The 17,035-nt window shown below is 45.5% G+C and overlaps 1 protein-coding gene across 1 annotated transcript; it reads right to left on the bottom strand.

The window, feature by feature from the left end:
* Positions 1-546: 546 nt before the first annotated feature.
* CXCR2 (C-X-C motif chemokine receptor 2) lies at positions 547-9,110 on the bottom strand. Its single transcript, XM_081582739.1, has 2 exons — positions 9,059-9,110; positions 547-3,249 (listed from the first exon to the last, which is right to left on the bottom strand). Exons 1-2 carry the CDS (start codon positions 9,059-9,061, stop codon positions 2,161-2,163), a joined length of 1,092 nt encoding a protein of 363 aa, XP_081438865.1. The 5' UTR covers positions 9,062-9,110; the 3' UTR covers positions 547-2,160.
* Positions 9,111-17,035: the final 7,925 nt, after the last annotated feature.

Genomic DNA, 17,035 nt, shown 5'->3' with positions numbered 1-17,035 from the left:
CGTTGAAGAAATGAATTCAATTGTTTGTTTTGTCTGGGTGACATAGTCATTTTCCCATTCTGCATGACTGTGGTGTTTCGTCAAACCTGAATGATGGGTGTGTATGTGTGTGTTTTGGGTGGGAGAGAGGAGAGAGTGAAGGAGGACTCAAAGTGGGAGCCGCTGGCTGACCTCAGGAGAGCCCTCTGACTTTCGGCTACCCAATCCAGCTGATTTGGTAGACTTTCTAGGCAGTTCTAAGTCCCACCCTTGACACTCTTGACTACTGTTTCACCCAAGGAAACAAGATGCACAAGAAGATCCCAGGATATGTTTCCTTCTGTAATATGTGTTCAGCAGCAGGAGGCTTGGGCTGGGGAAGAAGAAGGAGGAAATACTAGCCTCCATCTTGATTTTGGACCTTTTCTCTATGTACCCCATAAACAACAAAGGGATTTATTTATTATAAAGACCCTCATTGAGGACCTCTGCTCACCCTTGCCTGACCTCTCTGTAACACTTGGGATGCTTTTTGTTGCAAGTAATGAAATACCCAACTAAAAGTAATTTACACAAAATAGACATTTAATTATCTCACTTAAGTAGTTACAGGTAGGTGGTTCCAGTGGATCAAGTTTGCCTTTTTAGAACTATATTTGTTTGTTTGTTTGTTTGTTTTTGATTGTGGCAAAATACACTAACATAAAATTTACCATTTTACCCTTTTTAAAATGTACAGCTTAGTGGCATTAAGTACATTCATGTTGTTGTTCAATTATCACCATTGTCCATCTCCAGAACCTTTACATCATCCCAAACTGAATCCTGGACCCATTAAAGAATAATTCCCCATATCTCCCTTTTCCCTAGCCTCTGGTGCCTATGAATGTCACTATTTTAGGTATTTCATATAACGGGAAACATAATATTTGTGTCTGGCTTTGACACACAAAAGTTTTAAACTTTGATGCAGTCCAATTAAACTATTTTTCCTTTGGTTAATTGTGCTTTTGGCATCATATCCAAGAAATCATTGCCAAATTCAATGATATGAAGCTTTCCCTCTATGGTTTCTTCTAAGAGTTTTATAATTATGGCTCTAATTTGAGGTCTTCGATTCATTTTGAGTTAATTTTTATGTATGATGTAAGGTAAAGGTCCATTTTCATTCTGTGCATGTGGATATCTAATTTTCCCAGCACAGTTTGTTGAAGGACTATCCTTTTCCCATTGAATAGTCTTGGCACCCTTGTTAAAAATCATTTGACTATTTATGGTGGGTTTACTTTGGGCTCTTTATTCTCAGGTTCTTTTTATTGTTTGACTCCATCAGCTTAAGTGTGCTGGGTATACTTTTTGCCTCATTGTTACAAAGTGGCTGCCTCAACAGAACATATCCTACAACCTTATTCAAAGTCAAGAACCAAGGATATGTCACTCTCTCTCTCTCAAATCAGGAATGCTTTCCAGGTGTCTCCTGGCCCCAGCAGACTTCCTCTTAGATAATGATGCATTGAAACCAGTTTGTACCAGATGATGAAAGTTGGTTATTATTATTTTCTAGATTTTGTGAGCTCATTGCTAAATACCATCACCCTTGAAATTGGCTATGGTGGGAGTATTTATATACACCACGGCACATGGCAAATGCTGCAAATCAAGATTTTTTTTCCCCCAGGAGAGTGGTTTACCAGCACACCATTGCTTTTAAGTATTACAAGTCAGAACAAGATGATATGGCCACTCCTATCTTAAGGGAATCTTGGAAAGTGAGTGTCTGTCATTTTCAGCCTCTCTCAAGGGAAGGGGACTTTGCTGGCCGACAAGGAAAGGGAGAGCTAGGGAAGTAACCAATGGTGTTTTACATTAATGGTTCCCAATAGTAGGAACTTTTTGTAATCACTGAAAAGAATATCTTCAAAGAATGTCTGCCAGAAGATGGAGCACTGTGGGCTCAGTGGTAGGATGCACCAAGCTCTATCGGTTGACATGGCAATTACAGCAAGAGGTGGGGCCCAGGACAGGCTGTCTAATCCATGTGATGGGGGTCTAACAAGCACATGGCCTCAGCAACTTCCTGTAACCACAATGGGGAGCTGCCTTGACAGGGGACTGTGAATGGCCAGAGGACGTGGGGCTTGGGATGATGCTGAGGGGAAGCGAGGAGCCCGGTGTGGAGTCTCAGAGGGTAGTAGACGTATTCCCTGAAGAAGAGCCAACAAAGGAAGGCCTGCCATCCTTGGCCAAGAACTCCTTGCTGATCAGGCCGTGGATGGCCATGATCTTGAGGAGTCCGTGGCGAAACTTCTGGCCAATGAAGACGTAGATGAGAGGGTTGAGGCAGCTGTGCAGGAAGCCCAGGATCTCGGTGGCGTCCAGGGCCCGGCCAATGTCGTTGCGGCGCTGACAGGTCTCAGTGATCACATGGGCCCTCATGAGGGTGTCCGCAACAAGGACCAGGTTGTAGGGCAGCCAGCAGAGCAGGAAGACGAGCACGACAGCAAAGATGACCCGCATAGCCCGGTGCTTCTGCCCCATTTGGGCTGAAAACAGTGTGCGCAGGGTGAGTCCGTAGCAGAACAGCATGACCAGCAGGGGCAGGAGGAAGCCAAAGGTCTGGGGCAGGACCCTCATCACCATCCGCCATTTTGTTGTGTTGACACCCAGGTCCTCGTAGCAGACTGCACTGGAATAGGGTGGGTGGATGGCCCTGCGGAAGATGAAGATGGGCAGGGCCAGGATCACGGACAGGGCCCAGATGCCTAAACATATGAACTTGACCCAGTGCCGCTTCTGGGTCAGCGTGCGTGTGGCATGGACAATGGCCAGGTAGCGGTCCATGCTGATGCAGGCCAGCAGTAGAATACCGCTGTAGAAGTTGACTTCCTTCAGGAGTGAGACCACCTTGCACAGGGGTGTGCCGAAGATCCAGCCCTTTGCCTTGGAGGCGGCCCAGATAGGCAAGGTCATGGCAAAGAGCAGGTCAGCCATGGCCAGGTTCAGCAGGTAGACATCAGTGACAGAGCGACCGATCCGGCTGTATAAGATGACCAGCATCACCAGGGAGTTTCCCAGGAGGCTTAGCAAGAAGACCAGGGCATAGATGACGACCACAGCATGCTTATTGACATCCAGAGATTCTGGCCGACACGGGGCAGAATCTGGTAGAATAGAGGGCAGGTCAGTGTTGTAACTGTAATTGCCAAAATCTTCATCGCTGTAAGTATCCCAGTTAAATTCTGCCATATTTGAAGTAATTTTTATTTCACCCTAAAGAAGAGAGATCAGGGTTACTGCACAGTAAAATCTCCCCAGCCCAACAGCTTGTACATCTCAGATGGAATTCTTTGTGTTAGCTTGTATATTATATGGAAGTAACTTTCACCTCAAGGAGTCACTAAAGTTCTAAGGTTTTGGAGACACATTTAGAAAAAATGATTTCACAAAAAGCGTCTAGTTTCTTTCAGTGTCAGAGAGGTTCTTATCACTTTTCCATGACATTGCCCAAACCATTGTTGAAACTCCCCCTTGTAATCCCTACAGAACATGCTGTCTTGGATCCTTGGTGGTGAGCATTTGCCTGTTGAAGCTGATTTTAATGTCAGAAACAGGAGGTACCACTCATTTCTCAACCTAGGGAATTAAGCAGGCAATCTAATTGGGTTAGATCCCTAGAAAAAGATCATAGCTTGACTATAAAGCTAAGAGATGAATTCTTTTGTCCAACTTTCTGAAAGTTATTTTGGAAGAACTGCTCCGGTTGTTGGTGCGAATGTAAATTTGTATAGCCACGACGGAGAACAGTATGGAGGTTCCTTAAAAAGATAAAAATAGAGCTACCATGCTGCTGCTGCTGCTAAGTTGCTTCAATCGTGTCCGACTCTGTGCGACCCCATAGACGGCAGACCACCAGGCTCCGCCGTCCCTGGGATTCTCCAGGCAAGAACACTGGAGTGGGTTGCCATTTCCTTCTTCAATGCATGAAAGTGAAAAGTGAAAGTGAAGCCGCTCAGTCATGTTCGACTCTTCACGACCCCATGGACTGCAGCCTACTAGGCTCCTCTGTACATGGGATTTTCCAGGCAAGAGTACTGGAGTGGGTTGCCATTGCCTTCTCCCCATATGACCCTGCAATGCCACTCCTGGGCATATATCTGGAGAAAAACATGATTTGAAAGGATACACGCACCCCAATGTTCATTGTGGGACTGTTTACAATAGCTAAGACATGGAAGCAACCTAAATGTCCACCCACAGAGGAATGGATAAAGAAGCTGTGATATATATATATAAATAATATATACATATAATGCAATATTACCTAAAGCCATTAAAAACAATGAAATAATGCCCTTTGCAATAACATGAATGGACCTAGAGAGTGGACCTAGAGAGTGTCATATTGAGTGGAACAAGTCAGACAGAGAAGGAAAAATATCATATGACATCCCTTATATGTGAAAACAAAAATAAATGATACAAATGAACTTACTTACAAAACAGAAACAGACTCACAGACTTAGAAAATGAACTTATGGTTGCCAGGGTGGGGTGAGGGAAGGGATAGTTAGGGACTTTCAGAAGGTCATGTACACACTGCTATATTTAAAATGGATAACCAACAAGGACCTACTGTATAGCACATGGAACTCTGCTCACTGTGGCAGCCTGGATGGGAGGGGAGTTTGGGGGAGAATGGATACACATACATGTATGGCTGAATTTCTTCTCTGTTCACCTGAAACTATCATGATATCATTAATCAGCTATTACCCCAATACAAAGTAAGAAGTTTGAAGTTTGGGAAAAAATAAAATGAAGTGTTCTGGAAAAACGATCTGAGTGATAGCAGCATAGGCTTTCAGGGTGCTCAAGTTAAAAGGAAGTTGTACCATCCAGAGTTTTTCTTTTGATGTGGGAGGCTTCCTCTGGGAACACTGTGTAGTTTGAAAAAATATATTAAAAATCATAAGCAGGTGGATGACTGATTTTCCCACATGGGTGAAAATGTAGCGGATTGTCTTGGGAACTCTGAGCAGGCATATTCTGCCATGCAGGGGTGAGCAGAGAAAGGTAGTATGTTCCCAGCATAAGAGGAGGGCCAGCAGGAAGCAGAGAAGGCAGATGGAGACACATGATCCTTGTTTGGGTGGCTTTCCAATTCTGATGGAGATCCTTCCTGTGTTGCTCACGGGTGCCTTCTTCCAAACCTGACTCTCCAGCAACCCCCGACCCCACCGCAGACTATCCCTAGCTAACTTCTGTGGGCTCTGCCCTTGTTATGGGGGTAGCAGAGAATCTGCTTTTGGGGGAAGCTGCAGCCACTCTGAAATATTATCCCAGTTTTCTAAAAGGAAATAAACTAAAGTGACCAGCTACTGAATTAGCTTCCTTTTGAGCCACAAACTGTATCACTGTCATGTCATTTCTTTATAACAAGATATGGCCATCCTGTGACCCTATGCCAGTCTGTAACTCACCTCAACATGGTACCCAGTGTTAAAGAGACGAACATAAAATAAGAAGCCTCAGGAACTACCTTATACTCACTCTTATGATCATAATAATAAATAAGGACTATAATGATGATGATGGGATGTGGAGAAGTTGGACTCTTTATATACTGCTGGTGAAAATATGAAATGGTACAGTTGCTTTGTAAAACAGCTGTTAAGAAGGCTAAAACATAGAGTTACCGTATGATCCAGCAATTCCACTCCTAGTATACTCAAGAGAACTGAAAGTGTATATCCCCACAAAAACTTGTATGTGAATCTTCTCAGCAGAATGCAGCCAAAAAGCAGAGGTAACTCAAATGTCGATCAACTGATAAATGGATATGCAAATGGTGGTGTACACATACAAGGAATATGAATCAATCATAAAAAGTAATGAAGAACTGATACAGGCTACAACATGCTGCTGCTAAGTCACCTCAGTCGTGTCCGACTCTGTGCGACTGCATAGACGGCAGCCCACTAGGCTCCCCCGTCCCTGGGATTCTCCAGGCAAGAACACTGGAGTGGGTTGCCATTTCCTTCTCCAATGCATGAAAGGGAAAAGTGAAAGTGAAGTTGCTCAGTCGTGTCCGACCCTTAGCGACCCCATGGACTGCAGCCTACCAAGCTCCTCCATCTATGGGATTTTCCAGGCAAGAGTACTGGAGTGGGGTGCCATTGCCTTCTCCGGGCTACAACATGAGTGAAACTTGAAAACGTTATCCTAAGTGAAAGCAGCCAGAGACAAAAGACTTCATGAATTTATTCTCATGACCGCATGGCTGCTGCCTAGCATCATGAAAGAGTATCTTATTGTACATTGCTTGCTTGGGAAAAGATCAAAATTCAAAATTCAAAGAACAGTTTCCAGCTAAGGCATATCACTTTTGCAGCATTGCAAAGATGAAAAATTGTTAGTTGAACCATTGTAAGTTGGGGACTGTCTGTATACAAAACCTCGCTGAATTGTAAACTGTAAATGGGTGACTTTTATTGCATATGGACTATATCTCAATTACAACAGACGAATCAAAGATGTGCAGAAAAGAATGTGTATGTGTGTATAACAGAGTCACTTTGCTGAACAGCAGAGATTGGCACAACATTATAAATCAATTATGCTTCAATAAAAAAGAAAAAAGGTATATTGGGCTTCCCTGGTGGTTCAGTGATAAAGGATCTGCCTGCCAATGCAGAAGATGTGGGTTCAATCCTTGGGTTGGGAAGATCTCCTAGAGAAGGAAATGGCAACCCACACCAGTGTTCTTGCCTGGGAAATCCCATGGACAGAGGAGTCTGGTGGGCTACAGTCCATGGGGGTCTCAAGAGTCGGACACGACTTAGCTAATAAATAGCAACAACAACATAGGTGTAAAGGAAATAGAAATATTAAATCAGTAATATCATCCTCATCATCATCAACATGAAAGTCCCAGGAAGTTTTCCTCTTTAGCAGAAGAAACTGTTACTGTCAATCATACATAGCAAAGAAGAAGGCAGAATGAGGTTAGGAGAAACTAGAAAAACAATGTCCCTTTCCTCTAGAGTGAAAGAATTCTTACCTTTCACTTTCCTGAGATGGTATCTCTCTGCTAAGTGATGGGGGCCAGATAAATTGCCTTCTCAGAACACAGAGATCACAAATAGAGCAGATTAAGTCAGTCCATGAACCTAAAAGATGTGATGATAAAGATGGGGCCCTGCCTAGCCAGGAGACAGGGACCATAGTGAGAGACGTGACTAGTACAGCTGGCTCAGCCAGTGTTGCTTGCAAAACCTGCGAGAAACCACTGACTCTGCCATCCCAAGGTCAAGACTAAGTTTTCTCAGAAGTCCCGAGTAACGAAATCACAAGGTGGGTCACTTCTGGGAGCTGATTATCAGAGATGCTCTTCAGGGAACACATGACCTAAGAGGAGACCCACCTTTGAGAGTGGATACAGAGCACGATGGATGCAGAGGGCTTGTGCCCTTAGAGGGGAGAACCCAACATTTACAAGCATCAGCTGCGAGAATGCAGAGGTGGGGCAGCCACAGAAACTGCCTCTCTCAAAAGCAGCAGCAACAGCCAAGCATGTGTCACAGTCAAGTCTTCATTCTGGATACTCCAGTGCTCAACTGTGCAGGAGATGGGCTGGAGGTGTATCGGCGAGCTCCCATTTCTAGACATGGAGGCTCAGCCTCAGGGACCCCAGGGCAACCATGCAAGTCAGGACAGAAGGTAGAGAACTCAGAAATGGGAACCAGACCAGGGCAATGACCTCCGGGCATGGGAGGCTGGGCGAGGGGAATGTTTTGTTGTTGTTCGTTTTTTAGTTTACTGGTCTCTGGTGAGGATGTTTGACAGTTGAAGGGAGATGCATATTTGAGATCCGATTTGTGCCTCCCAGGTACATGGTCTTGCTTGACAGTTACAAACAGATAGGCACAGCAAGGCTCAGAAACCAGCTTTTGGTCACAGAGCCTCTCAGTGCTGCGACCAGAATTTCAACTAGGTGTGAATGACTTCACATGCTATTTTCAGTCCACAGATCTGCTTCTTTAAAAAAAATCACAACTCAACGTATCAAATATAGTTGTGGACTTCTCTGGTGGTCCAGTGGTTAAGAACCCACCAGCCAATGCAGGGAATGCAGGTTTGATCCCTAGTCCAGGAAGATCCCACGTGCCCTGGAGCAACTAAGCCCGTGCACCGCAACTACAGAAGCCCGTGAGCCTACAGCCTGTGCTCTGCACTAAGAGCAACCACTGCAATGAAAAGCTCCTGCAACTAGAGAACAGCCCCCGCTTGCTACAACCCAGGGTAGCCAAAAATGAAAATAAATAAGTGAATTTGCAAAAAAACATAGTTGTAAGATGATTTCTTCAGATATCCTGAGTTTAACCTGGCTATAGTTCCCTCCAATTGTTTGATGTTTCGTGCATTGCTTTCTTTGCTATTCCTTAGACCCAGGATGAAAAAAACAACCTTCACAGGAAATAATAAACCAAATGTCCTTGAATTGACTGGCTCCCTGCTGGTAGCCAGCCAATCATGTCCTTGGTAACCAAACAGGACAGTCCCTCACTGAGTGAAACTGCCAGCCCCCTAGTGACTCCATGGAAAGCATGATTCTAATTTATTTCACAAAAGTTTTACACTTAGAAGAGCCCGAATACTTAAGGCAATCTTTTTAACAGCAGCAACACAATAATAATGCAACAAAGTCCAGGTTGTTTGAATACAATTCCAGTATTCTTTCTCTCTAGAAATAGAATCCACACATATTTGTGTTTAATATGGGGAAGGAGGGCCTCACTAAGATTTGGCTCAGACTGAATTCTAGCCAAGGCAGGGAGAGCTGGCTGGGGGTGGGAAGAGAAGAGGGTGGGCAGTGAGTTGCCCTAGGTGCTTGTTGGAGAGAAGGATATGGAAGAGGAGTAGAGGCTCTCCCTTTGAGGACAGGGTGGTCTAAAGAGAGAATGGAGAGGCTGAGGGGTGTGAGGATAGATGGAGGGAACAAATGGAGCCTGGGTGTCAAGGGGAACAGAGAACAGAGAAGTGTCTGGAAGGTGGGAGGGGTGGGTGTTCTGAGACTTACCATGATTCTGGGCTTGTCACCTGTGGGACACCTCCAGGAAAGGCAAATGTGTCTGACTGAAGAAAGGGCGGCGGTGCTGAGAACACAGTGAGGAAGTGAGTGGTGGATTATATTGCTCAATTCTGGGGTGGAGCCCCTGAGGGTGCGGGATGCTTTTGATAGTTTGAATAATTAATTTCCAGGTCAGCTCTTTGACAACTAGTCGTCATTTTATGAACTGGCAGAGTTCATTTTGGGAAGGGGTTTCCTAGCCAATCTTTCCATTTCCCAGATGAAGAAACTGAGGCCCACCCACAGGAAGTAGTTGGCCCGGCATGGCACAGATTTCTCGTCTCTGCCTTGAGCTCAGCAGCCCAGAGCTCTTTCAGCTGCCTTGCCTGTTTCTCCCCACATTCCAGCTGTGTTGGGCTTCCCGTGCTTACCACCCAGCAGTTCTACGGCTCTTCAACATCCTTCCCATCTCAAAGGGAACAGCTCTTTAAGGCACCAGAAATGGAGCTTTAGCCTTTGGCACATCTGGTGGCTTTCTTCCCTGGCCTCTCATCTCCACCCCACACATCCCCGGTGTTCTTAAATCCTCATAAATTCCTTCTCCACGCCACGCCCCTTTGAGAACTTCCAGCCCCACATGGGTGCTCCATTTATCTCTTCTTGTCTTTCACCTCCCTCCCCAATCATCCTCTCTGACCATGCTCCTCTTTTAGGGCATTGCTATTTTTTCTTGGTTTGTCCACTTGGAATTGGGTCAGTAGTAGCTACTAATTTTGGAACTGAGACCATCTTGTTTGTAAAGAATGACATTTGGTAAGGGTTAAAATCCCACCCAAGTTCAAACACATTTTTGAAAACAGATGACACCAAGCATATGTTTTGTCACATTTGCTATTGATAACAATTGGAAGGATAAATTCAGGTGGAGCTGTGAACATTAATTCACTGCACCCTCCCAAGTCCTTACCCTTACAGTGATTGATACCCCAGGCCCTCTGCTACTTGTTATTCTGGCCTCTTGCCCTGCAAGAGGGCCCACAGGGTACTCAGAGCCTGTGGAAAACTCATCTCAACTGCCTACCCCTAGGAAAGAATCTTTGAGTCCAACCGTTTAGCAAACAGTCTCTGTCACCTTTCTCTTTACTATGCTGGAGAACCCAGAGACTCCTGGTCAGGTGATGGTAAACCCAGACAGAGACCCAGAACCTGTGGAGAGAGGCCATGAGTGCAGCAGGGAAGAACTCTGCTAGCCTAGCTGCTCTGGGCAAGTGACTTTTCCTTTCAGATTCTCAGTTTGCTCATCTGTAAAATGAGACTCATTTTAGACTCAATGGTAGACTCTGACTCACCAGGTTGTGCTGAGGATGAAAGGCGGGATTACCCATAAAACACTTAAGACACATATAAAGCACAGGGCTAACATTTATTGTTGGTATTATTATTACTGAAATAGTTGATCAGCTGAAAGCATGGGGTCTCTCCCACTACATTGCCAAGCAAAAGAAAGCAGCAGGTCTGCTTTCCGGGCTGACTTCCAGGTATATCTTAATTTGCTTTAACCTGAAATAACAGTCGTCACTTTAGCTCTAATGATGAGTGCCTGATAGGGCCTGGCATCCAAGAAAAGTACTTTTCAGAATCTATATCATTTAATCTTCACAACAGCTACATGAGATGTGCATTTTCTGAATGAGGAAACCGAGACTGTGAAGTTAGGCAACTTACCTAGAGTGACGCAAATGAAATAAGTTTTAAGCAGTTTTTAAGACACTTTTTTTTAACCTGACCTCAAATCTGTCTGCCGCAATGAGGGACTGGATCCCAGCCTTAGGTTTCTGAGCTCCTGTAAGTACCTCTCTGTTCCAGACAGCTGGATGTAGAAAGGAGAGTCCAGATCTGACATTTCCCAACCAGTCTACTTCTTTCTTTCTTTTTTCTTTTTGCCATACCATGAGATTGTGGGATTTAGTTTCCTGACCAGGAATTGAACCCAGGCCCTCGGCAATGAGAGCATGGAGTGCTAACCACTGAGCTAGCAGGGAGTTCCCAAGCAGCCTACTTCTCAATTTTCATTAGACTGATTTCATTTTCACTGAGCCCACTGCAGGACTACAGATGGTGGGGTGAATTCAGAACTGTTTTCCAGTCCTGGTTCTGCTGTTAATGATCAGGGTGAGCTTGGACAAGTCATTTCTCTCTGGGCCTCCATGTGGTCCCCTGGAAAACGAGGAGGTTAGTCACATATGGCTACTTAAAATTAAATTAATTAAAATAAAAAAATTAGTTTTTTTCATTTCAAGTGTTCAGTGGCCACATGTGACTCAGTTCAGTTCAGTCACTCAGTCATGTCCAACTCTTTGCAACCCCATGAACTGCAGCACACCAGGCTCCCTGTCTATCACGAACTCTTGGAGTCCACCCAAACCCATGTCCATTGAGTCGGTGATGCCATCCAACCATCTCATCCTCTGTTGTCCCCTTCTCCTCCTGCCCTCAATCTTTCCCAGCATCAGGGTCTTTTCCAATGAGTCAGCTCTTTGCATCAGGTGGCCAAAGTATTGGAGTTTCAGCTTCAACATCAGTCCTTCCAGTGAACACCCAGGACTGATCCCCTTTAGGATGGACTGGTTGGATCTCCTTGCTGTCCAAGGGACTCTCAAGAGTCTTCTCCAACACCACAGTTCAAAAGCATCAATTCTTCAGTGCTCAGCTTTCTTTCTAGTCCAACTCTCTCATCCATACATGACCACTGGAAAAACCATAGCCTTGACTAGACGGACCTTTGTTGACAAAGTGATGTCTCTGCTTTTGGCTAACATATTGGATAGTGCAGATGTCCTGTAGGACATTTCTGTTATTGTAGGAGATTCATTTGTACTGAGCTGCCTCAGTGAAGACTTAAATATTTTGTTTCTGCAATTCATCACTTCATTTCTCAGGGGACTCACAGGAAGATACTGAAGTTTCCAAGTTCCTTCTATCAGAACATGTCCCCAGCTGCCCGAAGGCCAAACTGCTCACCCATCTGTTGTCGTTGCTACCGTTGCTGTTATTGGAACAGCCACTGATGCCTCTATGGTGACCCAGGGCTTGGTAGCTGTCAGGGATGTTGGACAGGAGAAGACAGCTTCTGTGTGGAAACTTCTGACTCAGGGCTGCTGAGGGGGAAGTTCAGGAGGCTCACCAGGGGAGGTGTCCCCACAGAGGAGCAACGAGTTCTGGCCTGGGACTCTGACTGCAGGTCAAGGCACTACCCAGCAGTTCTGTAATAGCACTGGGACTTTTCACACCTTCCTGGCTAATGGTTTCTAGAGGAGTCTGAAGGTGGTGGTTTGCTTTGTCCATCTCTGTCTCATTTTCAAAATATGCCTTCTTCTTTACAAGGGAAATGCAAGCAACCCCACCGCCCAGCTGACGTATGTGCTGAATTTATGTGTACATTTTCTTCCTTCCTTCTAGGGGCAGGATGAGAAGTACCCTTTCTTCTCCTTCTTTTGAATTCCTGCACCTGGCCGTGGGACCCACTGCCTCTCATAACGTTAGAGTCTTGCCTCCTGGTCCCTCTGCCTCTCTTTCCTGGAACCACCTCTTTCCCTGAACTTGCATATGCCTTTCTCTCCCTTCCTCTGTCCTAGGACTCCTTCAGCTACTTCTCCCCTTGGGAGAAGTATTTGCCTCCATTTCAAAGGCAAACTTCTTGAAAACACAGCAAGCAGTTGCTGTATCCACTTCACTAATTTCTTGTTCACTGCTCAACCCACTGCAACCAGCTTCCTTCCCACTGTGCTGCGGAAACAGCTTTTGCCAAGGTTCCCAATAACCTAGGGTTGCTAAACCCAGTAAATCCTTCTCTTAAATAAAGCTGTTTTAATATTATAAAAATAAAATGGGCATATTGTAACGAATACAGGTGATACAAGAGCATATAAATTGAAATTGGATTCCTTTCCATCGCTCCTCCTCCAGAGGAGGATACAGATACTCCTCCTCTGTATCTTGTGTACAGGTGTATCACCTGTATCTTTCAGGACTTCTCCCTATGCATAGTTAAAATAGTGTTAAACTAGTTACATTGTTTTTCACTTTAACAATGTATCATGTTCCTATTTCATGTAGTCCATATAGATCCATCTTATTCTTTTCAGTGATGACATCATGGTCCATGGCAAGGATGTAACATGATTTATTTGGTAATTACCTTATAGATGAATGAAACCCTCATAACACAGTGGTAAAAAATCTGCCTGCAATGCAAGATACCCGGGTTCGACCCCTGGGTGAGGAAGATCTCCTGGGGAAGGAAATGGAAATCCACTCCAGGATTCTTTCCTGGAGAATTCCAGGGACAGAGAAGCCTGTCAGGGGTTGCAGAGTTGGACATGACTGAGCTACTAACACTTATAGGTGAATATTTAGGTTCTTATTATGAGCATCTTTGGATGTAGGTCTTTGGGAATTTGTATGTTTCAGTAGCTTAAGTACAATTTTGCTGGGTCATAACTGTGCATGTTTAAGTGTTGATAAATATACTACTCTGCTAAGTCGCTTCAGTCATGTCCAACTCTGTGCGACCCCATAGACGGCAGCCCACCAGGCTCCGCCGTCCCTGGGATTCTCCAGGCAAGAACACTGGAGTGGGTTGCCATTTCCTTCTCCAATGCATGAAAGGGAAAAGTGAAAGTGAAGTCGCTCAGTCGTGTCCGACTCTTCGCGACCCCATGGACTGTAGCCTACCAGGCTCCTCCGTCCATGGGATTTTCCAGGCAAGAGTACTGGAGTGGGGTGCCATTGCCTTCTCCGAAATACTACTCTTCATTCTTCAAAAGACTGTTCCAGTGTGCTCTCCTATTATCATCTCTTATTACCTACAGGTCCTTATATAGGTCCTTATATACAACCTTAACAGGTCCTTAAGAGGTCCTTATATAGGACCTGTTACCCTATCCACTCATACTGTCTCATAATTCTCAGTTATGGTAAAATATTTTCTCCCAATCAGCTGTATGCTTTTAAACTTTCTTCATGGTGAAACGGATACTATTCAAGTCTTATCTGATCTCTGCAACATTTCACCCCACCGACTCCATTCTTCTTTCATTTCTCTGAGAAACTCTTTTGGTCTCATTTGTTGCTTTGTTTCTTGATTCATTCCTCAAATATGGATGTTCTTTGAAGTCTGCCTTGGTCCCCATCTCTCCCTGCTTTCCCTAGACCAGCCCACCTGCCTCCTTGGCTTCAGCCCCTGTCCAGTCTGGGTCAGTGTCTCCCACACCTATAGTTCTCAGCTTCTCTTCTAAGCTTCTCTCTAAGCTCAAATTCTTACATGCAACCACTTCCTGAAATCTACCCTGAGGTCCCACAGATGCTGCAAACTCAACATGTAGAAAACTGGTCTCTGGAGAAGGAAATGGCAACCCACTCCAGTATTCTTGCCTGAGAAATCTCACGGACAGAGGACCCTGGTGGGCTATGCAGTACATGGCATCGCAGAGTCAGACACAATTTAGCAACTGAACAACAACACACAACCAGGCACATTGGAATTTAGAGAAATAGTTTTTGATGGAAATATGGCATGAAATGGAGAGTGAATGACCTAGCAATATGGAATACAGGGTTTTGTAAGAAATTAATATTTGTGTATGGAATAATAGTTGCAAATATTCAAACAATAAAGTCTGTGGCTAAAGGAAAAAAAAACAACTAGTCTCGTGAATTCCCTGACATGGGTGCCCCCGCTCCTTGACGGGGGAATGGGCATGCCCCTCAGGCTCACCTTGCTCCTCCTCTCTACCAAGGCCATCTCTCTAACATCTTTCTGTATTATCTCCTCCTCAATGTCTTCATTGATGATGTTAGGCCCCACTTTATTCTCTTGCCTAAGCTACTGGATTCATCGTGGGACGCCTCTGAATTTCAGAGCAAATCTGTCTGAGTTAGGATCCCAGCAATGTCAGTGGCTGTAGACTTTGGGCAAGTTATTGTGTCTTACTGGTTTCAGTTTCATCATCTGTAAAATGGGGATGATTAGAGCACTCACCACATAGGGTTGTCATGTGATTAAATGAGTCTATATTTACAAAACAGTTAGAATGGTGCCTGGCACTGTTGGTTCCTGCTGCTATCACTGTGATCAGATCACTATTTTCCTAAATGTTCTCTGCCTAAGTCTTTCCCCCCTCAATCCATCCTCCACTCTCTATCAGAACCATTTGCCTCAAATGTGAGTTTGATCACCTTCTTTCCCTCTTACAACTCTTCAAGAACTCTCATTGCCCTCAGTCAGTGTCAAATTCCTGATCTGGGCACCCGGTGCCCCTGCCTCTGACCCTGGATGCTTCTCCAACCTTATTTCTAGCCATGCCCTCTGGAATACTTAACTCTGGCCACAGGGAACAACGCATAGTTCCCCCACTACAGATGCTCTGGTTCCTCTTGGGCTTTGGCACACATTTCCTTTTCCCTCTTCCCCACCTTCTTGGGCCAGCCAGCTCTCTCTCCTTTCAGTTCAGCCCTGTTGTCACCTCCATGCATTGCCACCCCTCTCTCTGCTTCTCTGCATCCCCGGGCTTACCTCTACGATGGCATCAATTTCAGGGATTTATAATCATCGGTTCGACTGCTTCCTCCTCCACGCTGCGAGGTTCTTGAAAGAAGGGATTATATATAGATGAAATTTTGTCTCCCCAAAGCTATCCCACACAGAGCTTGGCACATTCTAGGTGCTTGATATCATTCTGTTGAGCACCGAATAAACTGACAGAGTGAGAGAACTGATGTATGTTGGTGCATTTGAGTGATATCTGATTTAAAGAAATAATTATGTCACCCAAATTTCCCAGGGCACTCCCAGCCTGTGAGCACAAATGAAGTCTCATCAACAGTGATAACCCAGATTGCACTGGCTCAGACCCGTGTGTTCATGCAGGGCTTATTCCCAGTAGACTGCTTCCCAGGAATATGGGGGGATCTGTTGGAGGCATCCCCTAGGTGTACCTCTGGTGCTACTGGGCTAGACTTGTGCCCTGGGCTCTTTTCTGGTGCACTGGTGCCCTCACAGTGCCATACTCTGGGATGGACTATGGTGACCCTTGTGGAACCTTCGGCTGGAGGGTCCCCAGGGTCTAACAAGCTTCCCAACATCTTTGTGGAGCTTCTGTGCTCTCTGTTGGACTTGGTGGGGACTCTTTGGGGGGCAGTGTTGAGCTAGAGGCTGGTTTTCAACATTGCCCTTCCATCTCTCCCAAATAAGGGGAGACAATCAAGCTCCCCCATATCTGGCCCCTGATTTCTTCCTGAGTTCTCTTCCCAGAGCACCTTGCTTCCTCTTAGAACATAGGCTTCTGCTGGGTTCCCTCTCCCCCATCAGTTCATCAGGTAGGTCTGAGCTCCCTGCTGGAGGTCCTACTAGAATATGATGTCTTCTGCTCTAATAAGAACCAGCCCTAATAAAAGTATCTGAGCAAGTCTAGTCTCCAGGAAGGGACCACTGTCCTTTAGGGCAGGGGTGATGCTATTGCCCTGTTTGCTCCTGTAGCCCCAGCTCAGCCCCTCACTCTGCCCATTCCCTACCCCCCCAACCCCCCTGCGCCAACCTCGCTGCTGCCTTTGTTAAGGAGAAGTTCTCACCAGCTCTCCAGGGCAGGAACTGCTGTTGCAAAATTCTTCCTCCTTGAGATGGTAATGGGATGAAATCTGGGCGGCCCTGACCCCAAGAGGCGGTCCGCAGGCTCTGGTCAGAGCCTCAGGGTTGCCCAACTGCTGCAGAGGCTTTGGCAGTCTGCTTGAGGCAGAGGGGCCAGGAGTAGCATGCCTCTTTGAGACAGTCAAGTCTGCCCTATAGCCCAAGTAGGGCAGCTAATCACCTAGCCACAGAATGGGGTCCACTCCTCTTCAGAAAGAGTGTTCTCAGAAGCACCATAGCTGGATGACCACTGTGTGTGTGCTTAGTCGCTCAGTCATGTCAGACTCTTTGCGACCTCATGG

Source organism: Giraffa tippelskirchi, chromosome 3 (assembly GCF_054371585.1).
Source record: "Giraffa tippelskirchi isolate mGirTip1 chromosome 3, T2T-mGirTip1v1.2.pri, whole genome shotgun sequence".
Classification (NCBI taxonomy): domain Eukaryota; kingdom Metazoa; phylum Chordata; class Mammalia; order Artiodactyla; family Giraffidae; genus Giraffa; species Giraffa tippelskirchi.
Note: the sequence above shows the minus strand (reverse complement) of the source record. Positions and strands in the feature narration are given on the sequence as shown.